The following is a 24276-nucleotide window of genomic DNA, read 5'->3' as shown; positions in this document are numbered from 1 at the left end:
CTATTTGCATCCCCTATTACACGTTTTTTTTTAATATTTTAAACCTCAACGATATATCTATGTTTTAATTTTCAATTTTTGTCTTATACTTATTTCTAATTTATTTGAACTCCTACGTGGATCTCCAATCTTATTGCATACGGTGTACGTTAAGGAAATGAGGTAGTAGGACTAGGAGGGAAATAATAAAGTAAATAAGGTACTACTCCTCCGTTCCACAAGAATATATGCACATTTTTTTTTTTGGATTTAAAGAATTAAAAGGAAGACCTATAAGGATTTATTAATATGACAAAATTGTATAAGGATCTAACAAAATAAAAGGTAAAAGTAGGAATTGTATTTTTAAGTATGATGAAATTAAGAAGGGGTGCATTCTTTAAATATATCAAGAAATTAACACCTATTTTCAGTAGGATTTGTATGGTGGAATCGTCAATTATTTAGCATATCATATCTTCTGAATATTGATATTGTTTCCATTCGATTTACCAAATAAATTTAGTATTTAACTACCTTTCCTTTTGTATTTTTCGTTTGAAGATTTTAAATCTCAATAGAAGATTGTGGAAAAAATTGGCCCATTTAGGTTATATGGGAAAATATAAATACCCACAAACAAGAGGCGTTCATAATTGAGAAAGAGTACTAGAAAAAGACATTCCTTGGTTGTATATTTTTGAATTGCGACTATAATTTTTTGAGATGTTTATATTGAATTTTGGTTGGTGAAATAGAGAATGGTTTGGTTGCCGGGGGAAACTCGGACTTGGGATGAGTACAAGAAGAAATTCAAGTTAAGGAGTTTTAAGCGAACGAGGTGAGCTTTCTTATACTAAAATACAAATCGTATTTTATGAAAACACGAACACATGTTCGTGATTTTTATGATGTTGTCTTGCCATAAATGTTTTGTGTATGATGCCTATCTGTTTGGCTAAGGCCAAGTGAATTATGAATGATGATATAAGTCGAATTCGGGTCCCAGTGAGGGTGGTGTCCCCGCTCGGACTAGTGTACACAAGCTACCTCTGACATGTTGGGCAGAGCAGGTGACCGAGGAAGGTGGCCACCTTCCCGGCACAAGGATACCTCTGACATGTTGGGCAGAGAAGGTGACCGTGGGAGGTGGCCACCTTCCCGGCACATGTATGTAAGGTGACCGTGCGAGAACACCATCTCGACGGCACAATGTGATCAGATATGGCTAAGTACCGGAAAAAGGGGGTTGCAACCCAACGTGATACTTTTAGTAAGCTCGGGTCTTTTCAACAACACCCCGAGTGTTACTGTGATGATGGCTTGACAATATTTTCAAATGTATATGTGTAATTTTCGGCAATGTGTTCACTGAGTACTTTTTGTACTCAGCCCTGCATATATTTCTAAATGTGCAGGTTGAGCAGCGAAGTGGTGGAAAAAGTGCTATTGAGACAAGACATTTAATTCAGTCAGATTTTGACTCTCGGAGGTTCATGTCTTCATACATGGAACCGCGTTCATTTACTTCTGTTGTGCATCTTAAAAGACTCAAGTCTATTTTGTTCAAAACTCTGATTTTATTTCGAGTTTTTTTCCATTTGTTTGGAGCTATGGTCGAGTTGTGATGTTTTTCCCCTTTCTTCCCCGCTTCTTTAATCCTCCCCTAGTCGCGATTAACCGTGTTTTCTATCCTTAGAAAATGCGGTCGTGACAGAGTGGTATCAGAGCGATCATTCTTTCTCGCTCTGAACCCGAGAGTCTTCTTTGAAAATCTTTGGTCTAGCCTCGATCCACTAGACTGTCTAATCGATGAAAATGCTCTTAGCACTCCCACCAATCGCACTCAACGAGGAAAAAGTAACTTTTTTTTTTTCAAAAGAAGGTCAAGATGTTTGAAAGTTTGAAATGGAGAAATAACTCATGCAGTTAATTTGAGTGAACAGATGAAAATACTGAGTTTAAAGAAAGAGTTGATGTTTCTTGATTTGGTAGCATGCTTAAAGAAAGAGTTAATATGGCTTTTCTTGGCTAAAGACTGAGAATGTATGAATAAAAGAAGTAACTTTCCTAAATGGAAAAATGTACTGAAATATGAAAATATAAAGTATACGAGTGTCTCGTACCAATTGTTGAAATGATGTCTCTTTTTGAGTTTGTGAAATAATACCTCTTTTTGAGTAGTCATTGAATCATGTTGCTAGTATGAGGAAATCGAAAGTTCCAAGAACTTAGAATACTTAGTTATGCGTTCCTTCTAGAACACAATATGAACTCGAACTTAGAAGTACAGTATGAACATTTATCGCTTTCTCGAGTGACGAAAAGAAAAGGGCGCGATAAGAAAGAAACTTCGCTACGAGAAAAGTAACCCAACATAGAACAAAACGATGTTTCTACGTCCCAATGACGTGAATAATCTGGGTTAGCAATTGTCTTTCTTGACAATCCAATCACTCCAAAGGATCATACCTTTGATCCAACTAAGCGATGTACACATACATAGCAAGAGAATATGATTGCAATGTAAGAAAGAACCTAGCTTTACAATATAAGTAAACAAAAATGACGTGTTACGAGGATGAGCGTTATGACGAACCGAGAGTACCAGAGAGTCGTAATTGCCACATATGGTCATCTGACGTGATCATAAAGTGAAAGTAGCTTGTGACCAAAGTTTCCCATAACTCGTTTACCATTCTCTATAAAGAATTAAACAAGGGAGTATCACCATTGTAGTTAACCAAGAACATTCATCAGCAGCGCTTACGTGGGTCCCCTTGAATCCCATTTTCTCACATCCCCTTGATCAAAATACTTTTGTTGAATTAAGATCTTAAATGACTTCCTTTGCAAGGTAATGTGCCATTATTTTCCCTCTTCTATGTCAAGGTTGTGAACCACTTTCAGTTTTGAGCTTGCTCCCTCATGTTTTCTGGTAACCTCCAGTGACTACGGTCCTTCTTTACTCGTTTTGTATAAAAGCAATACTTTGACTCTCTGAATTCTTGCCACCAAACTCCTATACTAGGAGCTGCTTTATTTATAGCCTTCAGAATGAACATGTTTCTCTAAACTATTGCCCCTTCAATGATAATATTCTTCAAAGATCATTAGTAGACCTTTAGTGTTTTCAAAAGTGCTTGCTGACACTCATTAATTTATAAAAAAAATAGTCACCTCTTTTAATCCCACTATAATTATTCCATCATATTTTGAGCTCTTTAGCAACTCCAAGTCTAAAGTAATTTGCTCTCTTCCCAAACTAGTTTGTTCTGGTTGTCTTCTCTACTAGTTAATTTCCGTGATTTGGTTATAAACTTTGTAAATTCATTAACGTGATATAGTATCACGATGTTGTTGACCTAAAAGGCTAGTTCCTTATTATTCTTCTTTCTCAAATCCACTTGAGCCCAATCATTTTCAGTCTTACTATATTGGAGCAGCCATCTAGTGAGACATTAAACCTTTTAATTTGACCCTTTGTGATTTCAGACATACTTATTAACAAGTTCTTTGTTTTACATGAGTACTCTCATATTCTGAATTCAAATATGACTGTTGTCTCTTGATTTGAGCTTTTCTACAAGCTCCATATTTAAAGATGGCATATTGCTTTTCCCTTGGCTAGTTTCCTTTTGTTGCCCTCTTTATTAGTTAGTTTCCCTGAACTGCTTTAAAAAAAAATTCCGGATATGATCTTCTATCATAGAGTTGTTGAGCAAGTTGCAATTGTTTGTTTTTCCTATTCTTTTCAAATCCAATTGTAACCATCCATCTCAGGTCTTCCTGTTATCATCTATGGATATTAGAAACTTTTCTACTTCACTGTTCATTTTGATTATTTTATTGGCAACCTATTATTGGCATCTGCATTCTATTCATTATACCCCCACTTTTGCAATTTATTCCATCTGGCAAGCTATTCCCACAATAAAATTTTCAAACTCTATGGGTATAGCTCAAGGCCTTTGAAGTTGTATCTTTTCTTTTCTGGGAGTGAGCATAATGAGTCCAACTGAGCCTAGTCTTTGCACTTCCTGAAAATCTTTGTTGCAAGCTACTGATGAATGTTTGCGGTGAACCAAACCCTCACGTAATTGAAATAGTTATAATCGTTTTGTTTTCATGGTTACCTTGGAGCCTACACAAAGCAAGAACGATTCGAATATTTCTCTTGGAATCCCAAATTCAGTTCCTATCAAAGTTAAACGGTTAGATCAACTCTATATTTCCTCGCGTGAGACCCTCATGGGAGACAAGACATTGACCACCTCAGAAAAGAAAAAAAAAATCCTAATCCGACGAATGTCGAACCGAATTGAAATTTAACATCGGGGAGAAAGTCTTTTTTGAAAGTGTCTCATTCCAAAGGAATAACCAGATTTGGACTCAGAGGGAATCTAGAACCACGATCTATTGGACCCTATGAAATTCTGGGAGAAGTGGGCCCGGTAGAATATCGTTTGGCATTACCACCCAATTTTTGGAATGTGCACAACGTATTCCACGTCTCCCAACTTCGGAGGTACGTGTTCGACCCGAAACATGTGATTCGTCACGTAGAAATCTCTTTAGAACCTGACCTGAGCTACGAAGAAAAGCCGATAGAAATACTAGACCGGAAGGTGCAACAGCTTCGGAACAAGTCGATTACTACAGTGAAGGTTTTGTGGAAAAACCACGGACAGGAAGGAGCAACATGGGAGCTAAAAGAGAAAATGAAGGATAAATATCCAGAGCTTTTTGTCTAAATACATCCTAAATTTCGGGACGAAATTTCTTTTAAGAGGGGTAGAATGTAACGACCCGCTAAGCCGATATTATTATAAACTATGTTATTAGCTTTATTATCTATATAAGTGACTTTTAGGCGATTAAATCCGAGCTACGATAGATTGTTGTTGATTGTTTGACGATAGGAAAATGAATAGAACACGTAAATATATTACACCTATATGAATATAATAAATTTAAATAAATAAATAAGATCTCAATATTTAAAATTTTAATGTCCGATACATCCAACCAAAAAGTCCAACAAAATTTAATCTATACATCATGCGTTCTAAGAAAATCGAGCACTTCAGCGCGGACGGCCACGAACTTGAACCGATTATACCTACACCAAATTAAGTGAACAAATACTCAAATAATTATTTTAATAAATAAATAACAATTTTAAAAAAAAGGGGCCGATATTTTTTAGACAAAGCATTAAGTACTGCATTAATAGATTGCAGAAGAAATCATACCCTCTGACACAATTGATATCATTACTGACAAACAATATTATTAGGAGATACATGTGGCCACTTGCATCTTATATACAAATCACTTTCTTCACTTTCTTATATACGCCACTTTCTTTTATGTACATGTACTCCTATATAAATTACTTTCTTCACTATAACACATCACCATCAGCATGTCCTAAGTTCTCTTCACAAACCCCACATAAACATTTACTCCACAATCATTCTTCCAACAAAGCTGAAGTAAGAGGAGAAAGCAAATTCAACAACTCCTTTTCACAATTAAACAAAAGTAAGTACCACAACTCAGTTATCCACATATTAAAACCGTACATGTAGACAAACTTAGTCTTGAAGAACATAGCTACAATATTCAATATGTTGCAAGTAGGTAATATAACCAATCAAGAACATAGTTGCTATGACACATCTAAGTATAAAATGGCAGTTTCTCAATTAATGATAGGAACTTATCTTAAAAGATGAATCTGCCACCCCCAACAAATTACATTAGAATCTGCCAAAATCTAGTAATTTAGAATTATAGCAAAGATTATAGAAATAACAATTTCGAACACAGAGATTTAACTTACACAAAAATCTGCTGCCCCATCACCAAAGAACACATATTTTTTTAAGGTTGGAACTTAGAAGATATAGGATGGAGTAGTTAACAAGAATAATAAATATCATTCCTTACCTCTCGGAAATCGGCGTCGGCGGCTGGAGGGGGGAGATCCTCCGCGACGGCGGCTGAGGCGAACCCGCGACGGCGGCGATCCACAGCGGCGATGGTGGCGCGACGGTGAAGAGGGGAGAGAAGAGAGAGAGATGAGGAGGAAGGGAGCACCGATCTACTGTTGTACGGAGACAACCGGACTGCCGGAGGAGGGCGGCGAAGCCGCTGCCTCTGCATGACGGCGGTGAAGGAAGATCCGCGGCGGTGGCGGATCCGCGGTAGCAACGGCGGCGGTGCGGTGGAGAGAAAGAGGGGGGCGGCGGCGGCGTGAGGAGAGAGAAGAGGGAGAGAGGGAGAGGAGAGAGGGAGAGAAGAGAGGGCCGCCGCCGGAGCGGCGGCGCTGGCAGGGGACGGATCGGCGGCGACGAGAGAGGGAGGGGAGAGAGGCTGTGCATTTTGTTGAATGAGGGAGGAAGAAGAAAGACTTAGGTTTTAACTTAAGATTTCTTAATTTGGGCTAAGTTTTGGGCTAGTTTAACTTGGGCTAATGAATTAAATGGTTTTGGGCCATGAATATAATTAGAATAGCTATGCAAAATAAATCCGAGCCCAATCCCCTTCAAATTAATTTGGGGCTGCAATACATAGTTAGTGTGAGGCCATTTTCGGATTTAATTAATTTATGGGCTTAATAAATTAATTGGATAATCTATTTAAGTTGGGCTCCACTTAAATTGTTTTGGGGCTTTAGAATATCAATTTGAGAGATAAGGTGGACAATTTGGGTTTGTAAATAAATCATTGGATTGATAATTGAATTAATCGTGGGGAATTGTATAATTAATTTTAGAATATTTCCAAGGCCGAAATAAATATAAACTCGGTGGGAAATTATTACGATAAGTTAATCATGGGATTGAATAAATTTTTTTTAGGAGTTACTTAATTAATTTTGAAATAATTTTGAAGTATGAATAATTTATCCCAAGTACGGAAAACATTTTTTTTTTCTTAACAAAGGGAAATAGTTGCGATAATTCAATTATGCGCTTAAATAAATTTTGGGATTTTTGTTCGATATTATGATGGAAAATACGAGGAGCCAACAGAGGAATTATGGGCGTAAGCGGCCGACCGGCATCGCCCCGCGATGCCTCGAGCGGCCGCTAAGGAAATGGAAAGAAAGAGGGAGACGACGTTCTCAAGTCACATAAATAATTAAGTTTAATAAAGAAGTGCTATTAATTAAATTTTCCCAATTTAATTAATATGCAAGTTTCTAAAATTTTCTAACGATGAACAAATGATAAAAGAAATAAAGTAGGGGCATGCATTCCTAAGTATGTGAATTTCTCGAGTCTTATTGGTACGTTGTTTGTTTTCAAAAGGATATCTCCGTGAGTTAAAGGTGAAGTCAGGAAAATTAAAGTTAAGGAGTTTTAAGCGAACGAGGTGAGCTTTCTTATACTAAAATACAAATCGTATTTTATGAAAACACGAACACATGTTCGTGATTTTTATGATGTTGTCTTGCCATAAATGTTTTGTGTATGATGCCTATCTGTTTGGCTAAGGCCAAGTGAATTATGAATGATGATATAAGTCGAATTCGGGTCCCAGTGAGGGTGGTGTCCCCGCTCGGACTAGTGTACACAAGCTACCTCTGACATGTTGGGCAGAGCAGGTGACCGAGGAAGGTGGCCACCTTCCCGGCACAAGGATACCTCTGACATGTTGGGCAGAGAAGGTGACCGTGGGAGGTGGCCACCTTCCCGGCACATGTATGTAAGGTGACCGTGCGAGAACACCATCTCGACGGCACAATGTGATCAGATATGGCTAAGTACCGGAAAAAGGGGGTTGCAACCCAACGTGATACTTTTAGTAAGCTCGGGTCTTTTCAACAACACCCCGAGTGTTACTGTGATGATGGCTTGACAATATTTTCAAATGTATATGTGTAATTTTCGGCAATGTGTTCACTGAGTACTTTTTGTACTCAGCCCTGCATATATTTCTAAATGTGCAGGTTGAGCAGCGAAGTGGTGGAAAAAGTGCTATTGAGACAAGACATTTAATTCAGTCAGATTTTGACTCTCGGAGGTTCATGTCTTCATACATGGAACCGCGTTCATTTACTTCTGTTGTGCATCTTAAAAGACTCAAGTCTATTTTGTTCAAAACTCTGATTTTATTTCGAGTTTTTTTCCATTTGTTTGGAGCTATGGTCGAGTTGTGATGTTTTTCCCCTTTCTTCCCCGCTTCTTTAATCCTCCCCTAGTCGCGATTAACCGTGTTTTCTATCCTTAGAAAATGCGGTCGTGACAGAGAAAGAATTATGTAGATGAATTCTTCTTTCTCTTACTTTACTGTCTTTCCACCCTAATTATTTTATAGTAGTATCATTTTTCCAAAGAGAGTGAAAAAGAAGCGTCTCGCTTATCTGGGGACGGATGGAGTATATTTCATTCGTTTGATACCGAGTGGCTAGTCGATCTCTACTACACCTATAGCAATATTTCTGCGCATTTTGCTAAAAATGGTACTCCATTTGTGTACATCCACGTCCCAGAAGATCGGTTAATCTAGATTATTTCCTTTCCTTTCGATTCTATTTTTTTTCATCTTGTGGTAGGCTTTTTGGCTTGTTGCTTTATCTCCCTTAAATAGCGCTATTTGCATCCCCTATTACACGTTTTTTTTTAATATTTTAAACCTCAACGATATATCTATGTTTTAATTTTCAATTTTTGTCTTATACTTATTTCTAATTTATTTGAACTCCTACGTGGATCTCCAATCTTATTGCATACGGTGTACGTTAAGGAAATGAGGTAGTAGGACTAGGAGGGAAATAATAAAGTAAATAAGGTACTACTCCTCCGTTCCACAAGAATATATGCACATTTTTTTTTTTGGATTTAAAGAATTAAAAGGAAGACCTATAAGGATTTATTAATATGACAAAATTGTATAAGGATCTAACAAAATAAAAGGTAAAAGTAGGAATTGTATTTTTAAGTATGATGAAATTAAGAAGGGGTGCATTCTTTAAATATATCAAGAAATTAACACCTATTTTCAGTAGGATTTGTATGGTGGAATCGTCAATTATTTAGCATATCATATCTTCTGAATATTGATATTGTTTCCATTCGATTTACCAAATAAATTTAGTATTTAACTACCTTTCCTTTTGTATTTTTCGTTTGAAGATTTTAAATCTCAATAGAAGATTGTGGAAAAAATTGGCCCATTTAGGTTATATGGGAAAATATAAATACCCACAAACAAGAGGCGTTCATAATTGAGAAAGAGTACTAGAAAAAGACATTCCTTGGTTGTATATTTTTGAATTGCGACTATAATTTTTTGAGATGTTTATATTGAATTTTGGTTGGTGAAATAGAGAATGGTTTGGTTGCCGGGGGAAACTCGGACTTGGGATGAGTACAAGAAGAAATGGATCGTTGTAAACGACTCAAACTCCAAAGAAAAGAATAATGAAGAGGTTAGCTTTTTATTACAAATAAATATGCATGACAGTTGTTGTAAGTTAAGTGTTTGATTACGTTGATGTATAGGAGGATGGTAAGGACTGGATTAGCGAGTTGCCTGATGACATGATTATTATCATATTGTCTCTCCTGCCCTTGAGAGAAGCTGGGTTCACCAGTGTTCTTTCACACCGATGGTCGGATTTGTGGAAGCACATTCCTAATCTCGCCTTTGCTTACTATCGAAACGTAGTAACTATGTCTGTTAGTGCTATCAGAGACATGACACCAGAAAAACCCCTCGAAAGAGTAAATTCTGTTCTTAAATTGCATCAAGCTCTTTCCCTCAAAAAGTTCGAAATCTGTGTGTACGTAGACAAGTCAGTACAACGCTTAGTCACCAAGTGGCTCAAATTTGTGTGGTCGAGAAACGTTGAGATATTGAATTTGAACTTCATATGTTCAGATCCAGAGTATAGAGTTGTCTTAGGAGCTTCGCTGGTGCAGACAAGGCCAACGAAATACCTCAAGACTTTGTCTCTCGAAAACATCAAAGTGGGCGGTGAAGACATCTCCTTGTTCCTCATAAACTGTCCTTTGTTGAGTGAATTGAACATCAAATCCTCGTCTGTGACGTCGGATCTTCATGTATGCGGTGCAACCCTTGCACTGAAGCTTCTTCGGATATGGGAATGTGTCTATAATAATGGATCAGTCGTCAACATTTCTGCTCCAAATCTTTCTCAAGTTGACGTCGATGAAAGAATTGGAAAGCTATTAATCGAGAACGTTCCAAGACTTGTTGTTGCGAGTTTTAATATTGAAGGTCAAAAATATACTGTGCATAAATTTGCTTCTGCAGTGCATTGCTTTACTTCTAATCTCAACACACTCATCTTGTACCTCTTGTATCCTAAGGTTAGACATCACTCACAAATTAAATGTTTTTTACTTCTTATATACATGCATACATATATTTTAATAATCTTGATGATGATGCTTCATTTGTTGCGTAGAACATTTTAGGGAAAGGGTTTCCCCAAATGCCTAATCTCAAGGAGTTGATTGTTATCGATGAGAGCGGATTGTTCGAGCACGATTATCTCTTGCCTGCACCCTATGTAATAGCAGCATGTCCTCGCCTCCAGAGTGCCACTTTCAAGGTTGGTACATTTGCTAATTTATTGCGCAAACTTCTTACATATATTTACGGATCCATATATGCAGTTTCTTCGCACTTCTCTAGATGGAAGAACGGAAGTTGAAATATGTCCACACCAACAGCTTAAAACCTTAAAGTTTCAAGGGTCTTGTGCGAGCGATATCATCCAATCAGTGACCTATATTTCAGATAATTTCAAAGCATTTCAGAAAATAAATACATGTACTCACAGTAAGGCTCAGGTACAACTTCATATGCGGAAACTTCAAGTCGAATTATCTCATCAAGTTCAATTCAAGTTTTTTGATTTTGTTAAGTTAGAATTCGCACGGACTAAAATACGGAGTATATTGCCCGTGCTCGACATTGAAGAGACTGAAGCTTGTTTGCTTAAGTGGTAGAAGGTGATGTTGATCCATTAATTCTCCATTTCATTTCATCTTTTAGCACTCAAATTTATTCATGTTATATTATATTTTCTTCCTTCTCACTTCTTAGTATGCATATTTTTATCATTCCAAGTTACCTTCTAGTTTGGCAATAATTACGTAATTATTGTATTGACAAGTAATACACACGCACATGAATCACAATTAAAATTATCCTATATAATTCAATTTTTGATTAAATTTGTTATGATTTTTCTACTTTCGTCATTATATCTTCTTCGCCGTGTACATAATAATCATCTAATATCGACCATTATACTATAGAATAGTGCTAAATTTATCAACAAGTTAACCTAAAATTTAATTAGCATCAAAATTTAAATGGCAATTTTCCCTTTAACTATATTAGTGCATGCAATTGATAATGATTTATAGATATATGAAAGTGATATGTGCATAATTTTTTTAGTTTGTCATTTGAGTCGCTATTAGGTATTTTAGACGCAAATTTGTCATATGGTCTTCCGTTGGTACTATTTATCATCTCCCCATTGGGTATGAGTATTTTTGGTAAATGAAATATTTATAAATAGTACTCCCAACGTCCCTGAAAATTTGTCACCTATTTCCTTTTAGGCCCGTCCCTACATTCACACTACATTCTACTAACTCATTCACACTCACATTTTATTATAAAAATAATATTTTAAAGTAGGACCCATATGCCACCAACTTTTTAAACTCACTTTCTATTACATTTCTTAAAACTCGTGTCGGGTCAAATGGTGACAAATTATAAGGGACGAATGGAGTAATATGTACAATGATTCATAAAATATCCGAAAGTATATTTTTGGTAATGAAAGCGGGCACCGCCCGAACCAGACTACATACTACCGATCTTATGAAATTCCTAACCTATCATGTAATGACCAAATAGCAAGGCCTATAGGCAGCTGTTTAAGAACATGCACTCCTCTCTCGAAGTTGTATGCATGGTGTGACAAGAAATCTGCAGCAAAATTTCCTTCTCGATGCACATGTCTCACTGATGCTGAATCAAACTTTAGCAATAAGCTACCAATCCTTCCCACTATCGCACGACAACTGACATTCACCTCAAATTTCCCTATAACCATAGAGACAGCTACAAGATTGTCGCTCTCTATCTCCAACATTCTTATGCTCAGCGCTTTTGCAATTTCTAAACCATGAAAAATGCACCAAATTTCAGCGAGAAGAATAGAACATACTCCGATGTTTGCGAGAAACCCTTGTCTCCACTGTCGTCCTGAAACATCACGGAAAAGTCCTCCCCCCTATCGTGTGCCTCTTTGGCGTTGTCAGGAAACTGCATGGGTAAAAAAATATGAATGAAGTTATAAAATATGTTACTCTTCTTGTACTAAAAGGATATATTTAATTTGTAAAATTATATTTCATAATTAAATATGTGTTATGTTTAATCTCATAACTTATTTATAGAGGCATATAGACATAGTTTAATGGCTATGCTAATTCTAAATTAGTTTATTTAACCTATTTTTTTATTATTTGATAGTATGGTTTATTTATCACTTTGAATGATGGATTAGATTGAAAGAATCATATCACATGCAAGGTCTCAAAATGCAACCAACAAATATCACTATAATATTTTCCATCATTATAAGCGAAAATTTATTTGACGACGTCAAAAGCCACCTTCAATGGCCACCTATTGCTAATGCTCTTAGATGTTTAGAATATTATAAGTGTTAAACAAAATATTTGTTTCTTATTATTTTAATTTTAAATTTAGTTAATTCTATATTTATTTTTCTCTAAAAACTATTATCATATAAATTTTTTATTACTAAGAATTCATACAATGATATTAATTAAATTTAACTAGTTAATTAACAATATGAAATTAGTGTCAAAATGAATATTTTGCCCGTGCATTGCACAAGAGGTAACAATAGTGAAACTGATGTTGCATTCATTTTTTAAAGCTATTTTTTATAAGTAATTAGTTAATCAAATTTAAATGGTAAAACTAATTAAATAGGTTTGGCTGATAAAATTAATGAACTTAATAGATTATCATTTTCTTATTTAAATGAGAAAATATCAAATAATGTATTCGCAAAAGTGGCGATACAATTTCTGGATTATAAATGAAAATCATAGAAAGAATATAATAAGACTTCTACATAATAAATGAACATTTTAAACAAAATATAATAAGATTTCTTAAAAAGTAGAAAAACATACTATAAAATTTATAAATGTTCTAATTGGTAAAATTTATGTGTATATATACACATAAACATTGATAAAAATAAAAATAAAAAGCATTAACTATGTCTAGCAGTAAGAAATATCAAGTTGGAGGTTGCTTTGGCAAGAAAAAAGAAAAAAAAAGGTTTTTGTTTATTATTAATAAGTCTTGTTCTAAATTTTTAAATTTTAAAGCTCTTAATGAAAACTTTTCTTTCAGAAAGAGGAGTTTCCTGAGGACGAACAACCGCTTGAGTTCCCTGAAGTCAGGGTCGAGGTTGAGGTTGAGCTACCAGATGACGGAGGAGAGCAAGAAGAGGTATTTAATTATTTAGTTCATTAAATAAAAGTAATATTTAAATTTATTTAATATATCTAATTTTTAAAAATTTAACTTAAACTTATCTTTTAATAGGAACCTGCACCTGAGACTGACGCACCTGCACCTGAGACTGAGGGTGACGATACTGGAGGAGGAGGTTACACCGGAGGAGATTGTGGAGGAGGAGCATCGTGTGGAGGCTGACTGATATCTTTCTTTTTTTTTTATTTGCTTTTAATAAAAGTTATGTAGTAGTTTTACTTGCTTTTTTAAAAAAATTATGTAGTTTTTTTAATTGCTTTTTTTTAAAAATTATAATATAAATAAAATTTCAAAATAAAATTTTAATTAGTAATAAATTGTCTTAGATAATTCAAATTTTGATTAAATTTATTATGATTTTCACTTTTCGTCATTATGCTTTCACCAAGTATGTAATAATTATCTAATATCGACCATTATACTATAGAATAATGCTAAATTTATCAACAAATTAGCCAAAATTTTAATTAGCATCAATTTTAAATGACAATTTTCCCTACCCATCTCTATTTAATTTCTCATACGTTATAGCTTTTCAAGCCATTGGTATTTCGTTCTTTTTCATTTCTTTTGAGGTTTGGAAAAGTTGTAGTCTTTTTTCCCCTGCAAGCTGTTCAAGTGAGCTGATACTTTTTCAGGCAGATGGAGCATTTGATTTGAGTGAAATGCTAAGGAATAGATCTAGAGCACAAACAAGAATTCATCTTTCTTGAATTCCCCAACATTCTTCCTCTCAAAATAATACTCCATCAATTCATTGATATTATCATTATTCCCTAAAGCTACTTTGAAAAAAGAATCGATATTCAGTCATTTGTGAAATACTATATATTTATCAGAGTTGTTTTTCGTGGTTTCTAGGGGAACTTTAAGGTCATCTGTCACTATACTATACCGTCTCTTAACTGTCCCTTAAAACACTATTTACGGACCACACTGTACTTTTTTACTCCATCCCTTAACTAAGGAACGGAACCTGCAACCCTCCGTCCCTTAACCGTCCCTTAAATTACTATTCATTCAATTTCATTTTTTTATTTTTTTCCACCAAATTCAATTAATAAAAAACACACTTCATTAAAAATAAAATAACATTACAACATAAAATAAAAATACAACTTAACATTCAAAAAAATAAAAAAAGACATAATTAAAATCCTAAAAAAATAAAAATGACATAATTTAAAATACAATTTTATAGAAAATAAAAATAACTACTCCGCCGGCGAATCATCCCCCGAAGGCGGTGGAGGTGCCCTGAGGCCACTTGGAGGCGGGATACCAAGTTGTGCCGCCATAAACAGGACTCCGTTAAGCCAGGTTTAGTATTGAGTGGGCGTAAAGCGGGAAGTGTCCGCCATTGTGGCGGTCAAGTACATGGACATAAGGGAGTTCGAGGGTCCCCACGAGCCCGAGCCTGCCTGGCTTGATTCGGCTCGGCCCCTCCTCCCTCTAGTCGCCTTCGCCGCATTTCTCCCTTGCGGCCGACGGCGCCCACGGGAGGACCCCCCGGCATCCTTTGCCGGGGTCAACTCCTCCTGCGAGGCAAACTCTTGTGGCCCGATGCCCCAACCGCCCTCACCGGACGAGTATTGGCCACTGGCCGTGTGCTTCGTGCGCTTCGAGGTCGAGCCCGAGCTGGACCGCACACCGTCGGCCCACCTTTCCTCTTCCCTGACGACCTCCCAAATATCGGCATATTTGAATTATTTGCCGGTGTCTTCGTAGTAGACCCGCAAAGCCGGCCTCAAAATGTCGGCTTTCGTGGCTCCGCTTTGGTACTGAGCCGCTTCATTCTTGTAGATGCCGCAGAATCGTTTGACCTCTCTGTCGACTCGGTCAAAGTGAGCGCGGAACATCTTATATGTGCGGCGGCGGGTCTTTTTCGGCTTAATCTCGTGGTAGGCCTCGGTGACCTTTTCCCAGAAGCACTTCTGGGGTTGTTGATTCCCGACGATGGGATCGTACGAGACGTTGATCCAGGCGTTGTACACCGCCAGCGTTTCTTTGGGGCCGTACGGATGCCGACCTAGATCCTCCTCCGCCTTCGCCTCCGCCCTGGAGCCTCCCCCGCCTCGGCCTTCTTCCGGAGTGGGTTGAACCGGATAATCCCTGCGAATACCGCGGGGCGGAGGGACGGGCGTATGCATCAACATTAAAATTGGGTGGTTGGTACCCCCGGCGTGCCCGAACCCTGGTGCCTGGCGTCGAGCCCGGCGTCGACGAACCGGAACTACCCAATGTGTTGTACATGCTCCCCCAGTCGCCAAACGCGTTGAGATCCCACGCGCCGGAGCCGCCACCGCCGGAGTTTCCGTCGCCAGACATTTTGTGATGAGATGTTAGATGAAAATTGGAGAGAAAATGGAGATGAAAATTGGAGAGAAAATGGATGTGTAGTTGTGTGTGAAATGAGAATGAAATATGAGTATTTATAGAGTAAAAAAATAAAAAATATATATATAAAAAAGAAAAACGACTCTATTAAAGATAATATTACCATTTAACATTTTTTATTTTTTTATTTTTTTTATTTAATCTGATTTAAAAAAAAGAATTATTGCATCAGCGTGACGATGCCCACTCGCAAGACGACGAGTGAGCGTCACGCATGGCCTAGGAGCGCGCCACGTCGCCTCGGCGCATAGCGAGCCGTCCCGCGTTTCGTCGCGGCAGGACGGGCTGGTGACGGGGACGAGACGCTGCAACGCCTCCCGCCCCGGTTCTGTCATTGCGGAACGAAACACGGGCCACCCACGTGACGCGTTGCAGGTGACCTAAGTATTTTGGCTAAGGGTGTGATGATATTTTATGTTTTGCAATGTGAATCCCCCCCCTATCTTTGCATACATACAAGGTAAAATGAGGTAGAAATCATTGCTTGCAACCTGTTACATGTTTGATGATAAATGATTTTGGGCACTTTGAAAAACTAGCTACTTCTATTTCCTTTCTCAACAAACCACTGATTCTTGTCAATTGTGATTTGGTAAGGAATATTCACAACTTCGTTATGTTCAAGTTTCATTTTTATGAGAACAAAGAGAATAATAGTATAATCAAAGAATTTGCGCTTCTTGAATCTTTAAATTTTAGAATGCTCAATCAAGCAAAATACAACTAGTAAGTTGACTCCACATGCACCTTCAAATATGTTTAACTTGCTTGGAATGATATCCAGTTAAGACAATCACTTTGACTGATGAATTAGATTGAAGAATCATATAACATGCAAGCTCTCAAAATGTAACCAACCATCAAATATCCCTATAATAATTTCCATCATTATAAGCGAACATTTATTTGACCGACATCAAAAGCTACATTCAATGATAAAACCATGATATACTAGAAAAACAGCACAAATAAACTAAACGATAACTTGAAATCAAGAATGGAAGGATAACTTGCTTGGCAATAAGAAAACTACACAATCCAAACAACATCTCAACAAAACATAGGCAAGAGATCACAACTATAAGAAACATAAGACTCAGATATGACACTAGGATGTTCATACTTCACAATAAGACAGACTACCACACATCATAAAACAAAGAACACAACCTACAAAGATCAGTGATACGCTATACTGGAATGGCCTCTACAAGCATTAATGTTCCATCAGCTACAAGCACTGACTGGCAAAGCGAAGGAATGAGCATTACATTAGCATCTACAAGTGAAATAAATATTCATAGACAAAAATTACAAAATATAATTACCTGGGAACAACTTCATATAATCAACAATCTCCAATGTCGATGGAACTAAAGACCAGCAAGGAAAGGGGTAAAGGTAAGACCTGCTCAGAAAGGATCATCCCTAGGCAATAAAAGAGGGAAAAAAAGTTATACCGAAGAGAAAGGCGAAGCTTGCAAGAACAAACTCAACTACTATTGGACTGAAGTACTACGAGAGAAAAGATGGACTGTCCTATTCCCATTCCCGCTTTTCTTTTTTTAAAACCAAGAAATTGGCGAAGGGAAAACCTAGATCAGAAGTCAGTAACATCTCTAACCAGAGTAGAAGAAAATGGAAGAAGGATAAAAAAGAAGCTGAACCAACTCAGACAGCCAATGTACGGGAATACAAGAGTATCTGAGCAGGAAAGCGCAAGGGGTCTAAACAGACGATTGGGAAGGAAACATAGAGAAAAGAAACAGGTAAACTATTGACACTAAACAAGTTAGGTTATGCAGTATATGTACATTATTTATAAAATATTCTGACTATGGGGGGGAAAGGCGAGGAGAAATTAATCGAAAGCTGAAATTGCCCATTTGGGTAGCATCTAGTTTTTCCCTAGCTGAAAATTTGATCGACAATAATTCAGCAATTTAAGAACTTCGAACCATAAGTACTCAACTATTCCTTCATCAACCCATGTTTTCCATTTCACAACTTCCATATGTGAGATCCATGTCCGAGCAACCAAACCAAATATCCCCAGCCAAACAAGAAATACAAGTCCCACCCCATGTTTTCCATTTCACAACTTCATATGTGAGATCCATGTCCGAGCAACCAAACCAAATATCCCCAGCCAAACAAGAAATACCAGTCCCAGAGATATGGAGATCACTGATCAATGAAATGCAGTTCCAGCACTACCACACACCAACGCTTTATCATGCCATCCAATGCACACGTGATCTTTTTTTATTAGACTTCAAATCTACCACTACTGAGCTACACAGCAAGCTATTTTCCTTATTTACACCCACCACCACCAACACTTCATTCATCATCAATATCAAGATTAAGCATGCGGCGCAGGGTCTTCGTCGCAGAATCAGCAATGCCAAACAAATCACTCGGAGAAGGACTGCGCTCCCTAGGGGACGCAGGTGCAGAATGAGAGAGAGGAGGCAAATCAATTTCTGATGTCACAGTCGGCAAGTCAAGGGAAATAGTTCGTTTAGGCTTCAGTGTGAACTTAGGCACTGGCAAACAACTTGGGGGTGGCGAATTCGAATAAGCAGGTCCAGCCCAGAGCTCGGAAAATTGAAACCCCTCATCCCTGCTCTCATAATTGATATCCATAGGTATTGGAATAGAACCGCTTTTAGCAATTCTTTTCAGCATTTTCGGGTTTTCACAAACAGATGGGGAAGGAGTTTTAGGCGACAAGGAAGGGCAAAAGGCCTTTTTAGTAACAGGGGATTTTGTTTTACTCGGTGGAGGTGAGAGCAATCCTTCTCCAGAATGAAATGTCCTACAATTAATTCCTCGAAAACCACCCGTAGGTGGTGAACTTGACCCAAACCTTGTTGAAATTGAACCATGGCCACGGCTTCTGCCATGGTACTGATGATTTCTGTGATGAGCAACAACAACTAATGTTTCCATTTCTCGCAAATTTTCACACTAAAACCACCTTCTTCTGCGCTAATCCTAGCTAACAAACTAAAACAAGAGATCTATCAAATCAACGAGTTTTACAATTCTAAGCCTGTGAAACTTGTAGAATCAGCAGATTTAGATTTCCGCCATAACCACCAAAACCTCAGTAAATCAACCTCTATTTTATCCAAACCATCCAAAGCATGAAACATATATCTATATATGTGCTTATTCACTACAACTGTAACCTCACTCTTCAGATCTGCGAACACCACACAGAATAACATCACAAAAAAGAACAATCACTAATTTTTACAAAAAAAATGAAATCTAGGGGGAAAACAGGTACACAATTGAAACTAACCTGAATTTCGAGGCGCAATCTTCGAATCAAATTTCGTATCCGAAATTAACCGTGTGTATCTAATAATCCAAATGAGTCTGGTATTGCTCTCTTCTAGGGAGAGAGGGCCATTGGAAGTTCAGTACAGAGAGCAGAGCAGAGCAGAGCAGTCAGTGAGAAACTTTTGTGCTGTGAATATTTTTATGTGAGAAAAAAAAAACCTTCGGATCTCAAACTACTCACAATTGAATTTAAATGTGGCCGTAGGAACGGCGTGACCACCCAAATTCACCTATTTAACCTAAATGGATCCTGTGTATCTTTGATTATTACTCGTGAGACGTGGCGTAAACTGACGCTCAACTGTAAAGGAAAATATTTATGACGATTTTACCCTCCGTATATCAAGCGAGGAATGCCAATCGGATCAGCCTAGTATATTTTGAGTCCTCTCCATTGCACAGGGTGGGTGACAAGAAGGGCATCACAACGTGCACCGAGAGAGGCACGGCTGCTCACGACATCCGTTGTGGAGGAGGAAGACGAGGAGGGGGAATTTTTTTTATTTAATCCAAAAATTCTATAAATTAACCTCAATTTCACTTTATTATTTCTTCGCTTTATATCACTTTCAATCCATATACTCCGTACTTTTCACATTCTAAAGAGACTTACACCCCATACATTGTCGTCCCTTATTCAATTATAGGTTGAACAACAATCGTTTCAAGCTGGAGGGGGAGAGCATTGATGACTACGAGATCAATGAAAGGGGAAGGGCACGAAGACGACCAGCGAGGTGGGACTGTGAAAGTATATCTTTGAAGAGACGATAGTGTTGGTGAGGTGCTACATCAACGTTTCTAACGACCCCTTATTATTTGGAAATTTAATTTGATTTATAAGATTTGCAATATATAAACTTTTAGGAATTGTAATTTTATTTTATTATTTATGAAATAATTTATTTTTATATAGTCATGTAATTGCATTTTAAAGTAAAATAATAAATATTGCAAATTTATGTGAAAAACATGAACGGTGTTTTTTTTGTAAGAGTTGTGGTTTAATGTAGAAAAAAAAAGAAATAATAACTTGATTGAGAGTTCATGTGTGACTAATAAGAGCATCCCAATCGTATCTCCAATTCATCTCATTTTTATACAATTCATGGGTCTTGTACTACTTTTTATATCATCTTTTAAGACAACAGTTGCAACCCTCCATCTTCGAATCATCTCATCTCTTAACTATTCATGGGTTCCACTATGTCATTTAATTTTATTTCTTCAACAAATTTAATTTAAATTCGTACCGAACCAAATGTTCATACATTTCAAGAATGGAGAGAGTATTAATTTATATATTTTTTTGATTTTTTCTAAATTAAAAATAAATAAACTTAACGATCGGAATTGGACTCCCACTAACGGGCCGGCGAGTGGGCGTCACCGCCCAATGCTAGCTGGCCTATGAGACGAGACCGAGCCAACATCGAGTTGGGTTGTGGATGCCCCTCCTTTTCTTCCTCACCGTCTCTCGCTACATAGTGCAATTACAATATCACACTGAATGTATTATGTACATAGTGCTCCTTCCGTCCGACAATAAAAGTCTTGTTTGTCATTTTGTTTTGTCCCACAATAAGAGTCATATTTCACTTTTATTTTATTATTATTATAACACTAATATATATAAGTAGGACTCATATTTTGTTAACCCACTTTTTTATATTTTAAAACTCGTGTCATAACTAAATAGAATTTGTATTGGGTATTACGGGACGAAGGAATATATTTGTTTTTCTTGGATTTACTTCAACAATTCGCATGCCCAATATATCTATATAAAATTGATTAATTATTCCTTAACCTTTTTAAAGGGCCCATTTTGTGGGTGCACGATTTTGCCTCATCTCTGCCTGCAATTACCTGCCACCGTTAATTCCTGGGAGCCTTTCTCCCATCAAAATTTCCCCCTTTTCTGTTAATCTGAGATTTAATTTAATTTTCCCAATTGAATTCGGTTTATTTTGATCTGATACCACGATTCTCGCCGCCAATGAAGGTTCACCCGTCGCCTAGGAAACGCAACATCACGCTCCGCTACGACGTCGCTTCGCTCCTCGCTCAGGCCAACGCCTGCCGGCAGAAGAAGCTTCATCGGCTGCCGCACATCTTCGCGAAAGTCCTAGAGCTCCCCTTCCACTCCGACGCCGACGTCTCGGTCGACGAGACGCCGGCGTCGATCCGATTCACCGCCGCCACGGACGACATCAGCGGTGACGTCAGGGCCGACGCCGTCGCGATCTACCCCGGCGTCACGAAGATCGTCATAAGGGGAAACGGCGTCGTTGACCTTTCAGGGACCGAATTCGAGCTCGATCTGTGGCGGTTCCGCCTGCCGTCTTCCACGCGGCCGGAGCTCGTGTACGCCGCCTACGAGGACGGCGACCTGGTGGTGACCGTACCTAAAGGGGCGGAGGACGGTGGGGATTTGGGGAATCGGGGTAGGCTTGTTCTTGTACAGTAGCTCCAAAATTAAATCCTCTTTCTCTTAGCTCCAATTCTCAATTTCGAATAATGCTTAGTTTATGATACACTACACAATTTTAATTCCACATATAATCAATTTCGGCGTGATTTAGATGTTAGTGAAGTTAGGTTTTGTTCAGAACATAAATTGGGGTAAAAATAAGTTGAATCTAGAAGTCGTTGTAGTTGTATTTAGGATTGATTTTTCATCTGTGTGGAATTGTGTTTTGGGCGGAATTCATCTGGCATGCTGCTATTGATGTTTGTGTGATGAAATAGATTATAGTATAAGAATGGTGAAGCTCAGGCTCAGTTGCATACTTTTCTTGGGTTTTACGGGCATAGGTATTTCTTAAACTCAAAAGCTCAATTACCTTATTGAATATTAATCGGAGTATTTCTTTTACTTCATTTGTGTGTTAGAAGGGAGTTTTTCTTTTGTTGGTTGTTGTTATATATGACTAGCAGGGAATGACCATATTTGAGCTCCATTGTTGGCATCTTGGTGAAATTTGTGTATGTTTTTTTGGATAATTGGATCTTTGATTTAGGCGATTCGAAGCTGAGGTGGGTGGGGTCATGGCTTTGTTTAGAACTTGTGATGAGTGTGCGAGAATTAAGAATTTTTCCAAGATTGCGACCATGAGTAGTAAAATTGGTGGTGGGGCGTGGTCACTCTAAATTCAAATTCGAAAGAGAGATTCGATTTTTATTTCACTTTTGCCGTTGTGTTTCATTCGGTCTTCATCGTTTGATAGCTTATGTGCCCAACTTTCGGCAATGAGATTGTGTTTTATATAATATAGACTAAAGTCTCAAAATGGTCCTTAACATATTGTTTTTTTTTTATTTTGGTAAAAAACATTATCTTTTAAATTATTCGGTCCCTCACATTTGAAATCGGATCACATTTGGTCCATTTTGGACGGTTCCGTCAAATTTTTGACGGTTTTAATTACTGGGCCACAAATCCGTCACTAATTGGGAGAAACTGATCCGTCACTAATTTGTCACAAGCTGTTCGAGATAATTGATCAGCTTTCTCGCGACTATCGCAACCTCGCGACGCAGTTCACCAGATCTGGAATGTTCGAGAAGAAAGGCCACGTCATGATCTACAACCTCTGCTTCATCTCGGTGCTCCTCGTCCCCTGCTTCTACGGCGTCCTCTGCTGCGACGGTTTCCTCACACACATTCTCTCCGGAGGCCTCCTCGGATTGATCTGGACGCAGGTCGCCTACCTAGGGCACGACTCCGGCCGCTACAACATCATGATTAGCCCTAGATTCAACAAACTGGCGCCGATCCTCACCGGTAACTGCCTCACCGGCATCAGCATTGCGTGGTGGAAGTGGACGCACAACGCGCGCCACATCGCCTGCAACAACCTCGATTACGACCCCGATCTCCAGCACCTCCCGATGCTCGCCATCTCCACACGCTTCTTCACCAACCTCACCTCCAAATTCTACAACAGAAAGCTCGAATTCGATCCAATCGCCCGATTCTTCATCAGCTACCAGCACCTAACCTACTACCCTGTGATGTGCGTCGCCAGAGTCAATCTCTATCTCCAGACATTCCTCCTCCTCCTCTCCAACCGCAGCGTCCCCGACCGAGCCCTAAACATATTGGGAATCATGATTTTCTGGACATGGTTCCCTCTCCTCGTCTCCTGCTTGCCCAATTGGACCGAACGCGTGCTCTTCGTGCTAGCCAGCTTCTGCGTCTGCGCCATCCAGCACATCCAATTCACGCTCAACCACTTCGCCGCCGACGTCTACGTGGGCCCGCCCAAGGGGAACAACTGGTTCGAGAAACAAACCGTCGGGACCATCGACATCGACTGCCCTTCTGGGATGGATTGGTTCTTCGGCGGGCTGCAGTTTCAGCTAGGGCACCATCTCTTCCCCAGGCTGCCGAGGTGCCATTTGAGGAAAGTTTCCCCCATCATTAAAAAGCTCTGTAAGAAGCACAACTTGCCCTACCGGAGCTTAACCTTCGTCGAGGCGAACAAGTGGATGTTGTGAACGCTTAGAACCGCCGCGGTTGAGGCCTGCGATTTCTCCATGGCTGCCAGGAACTTGCTATGGGAAGCTGTCAATACTCATGGATGAGAGATTTCAACCACATTTTGTTTTTGTTTTGAAATTATTTTTGAAAGAAAAGCTGATCAATTATCTCGAACAGCTTGTGACGGATTTTGTGACGGATTATTGACGGAACAGTTTCTCCCAATTAGTGACGGATTGGTGACGGATTTGTGACCCGGTAATTAAAACCGTCAAAAATTTGACGGAACCGTCCAAATGGACCAAATGTGATCCGATTTCAAATGTGAGGGACCGAATAATTTAAAAGATAATGTTTTAGACCAAAATAAAAAAAACGTAATATTTTAAGGACTATTTTGGGACTTTAGTCTATAATATACTGTCTCAATCATGGACTAACATACTTAATAA

General features: G+C 38.3%; 3 protein-coding genes, 2 long non-coding RNA genes and 1 pseudogene across 5 annotated transcripts; 3 read left to right on the top strand and 3 right to left on the bottom strand.

Moving 5' to 3' along the window:
* Nucleotides 1–4951: 4951 nt before the first annotated feature.
* On the bottom strand, nucleotides 4952–6365 carry LOC121763916. Its single transcript, XR_006042520.1, has 2 exons — nucleotides 5935–6365; nucleotides 4952–5101 (listed from the first exon to the last, which is right to left on the bottom strand). It is a non-coding gene; the product is annotated as an uncharacterized LOC121763916 (long non-coding RNA).
* A 2960-nt stretch (nucleotides 6366–9325) lies between these two features.
* Nucleotides 9326–10707, top strand: LOC121764094 (F-box/LRR-repeat protein At3g26922-like). Its single transcript, XM_042160170.1, has 4 exons — nucleotides 9326–9424; nucleotides 9498–10328; nucleotides 10427–10573; nucleotides 10657–10707. The coding sequence occupies exons 1-4, from the start codon at nucleotides 9326–9328 to the stop codon at nucleotides 10705–10707; spliced, it is 1128 nt and encodes a 375-aa protein (XP_042016104.1).
* A 6262-nt stretch (nucleotides 10708–16969) lies between these two features.
* On the bottom strand, nucleotides 16970–18330 carry LOC121765977. Its single transcript, XR_006042877.1, has 2 exons — nucleotides 17313–18330; nucleotides 16970–17228 (listed from the first exon to the last, which is right to left on the bottom strand). It is a non-coding gene; the product is annotated as an uncharacterized LOC121765977 (long non-coding RNA).
* Nucleotides 18328–18939, bottom strand: LOC121764093. The gene has a single exon (XM_042160169.1). It carries the CDS (start codon nucleotides 18937–18939, stop codon nucleotides 18328–18330), a length of 612 nt encoding a protein of 203 aa, XP_042016103.1.
* Nucleotides 18940–21167: 2228 nt separating this feature from the next.
* On the top strand, nucleotides 21168–21918 carry LOC121763981. Its single transcript, XM_042160073.1, has one exon. It carries the CDS (start codon nucleotides 21338–21340, stop codon nucleotides 21806–21808), a length of 471 nt encoding a protein of 156 aa, XP_042016007.1. The 5' UTR covers nucleotides 21168–21337; the 3' UTR covers nucleotides 21809–21918.
* A 185-nt stretch (nucleotides 21919–22103) lies between these two features.
* On the top strand, nucleotides 22104–24006 carry LOC121764092 (annotated as a pseudogene).
* Nucleotides 24007–24276: the final 270 nt, after the last annotated feature.

The sequence above is a fragment of the Salvia splendens genome, chromosome 14, assembly GCF_004379255.2.
Source record: "Salvia splendens isolate huo1 chromosome 14, SspV2, whole genome shotgun sequence".
NCBI classification, from domain to species: Eukaryota; Viridiplantae; Streptophyta; class Magnoliopsida; order Lamiales; family Lamiaceae; genus Salvia; species Salvia splendens.
The sequence above is the reverse complement of the archived record's forward strand: the minus strand, read 5'-3'. Positions and strand labels throughout refer to the sequence as shown.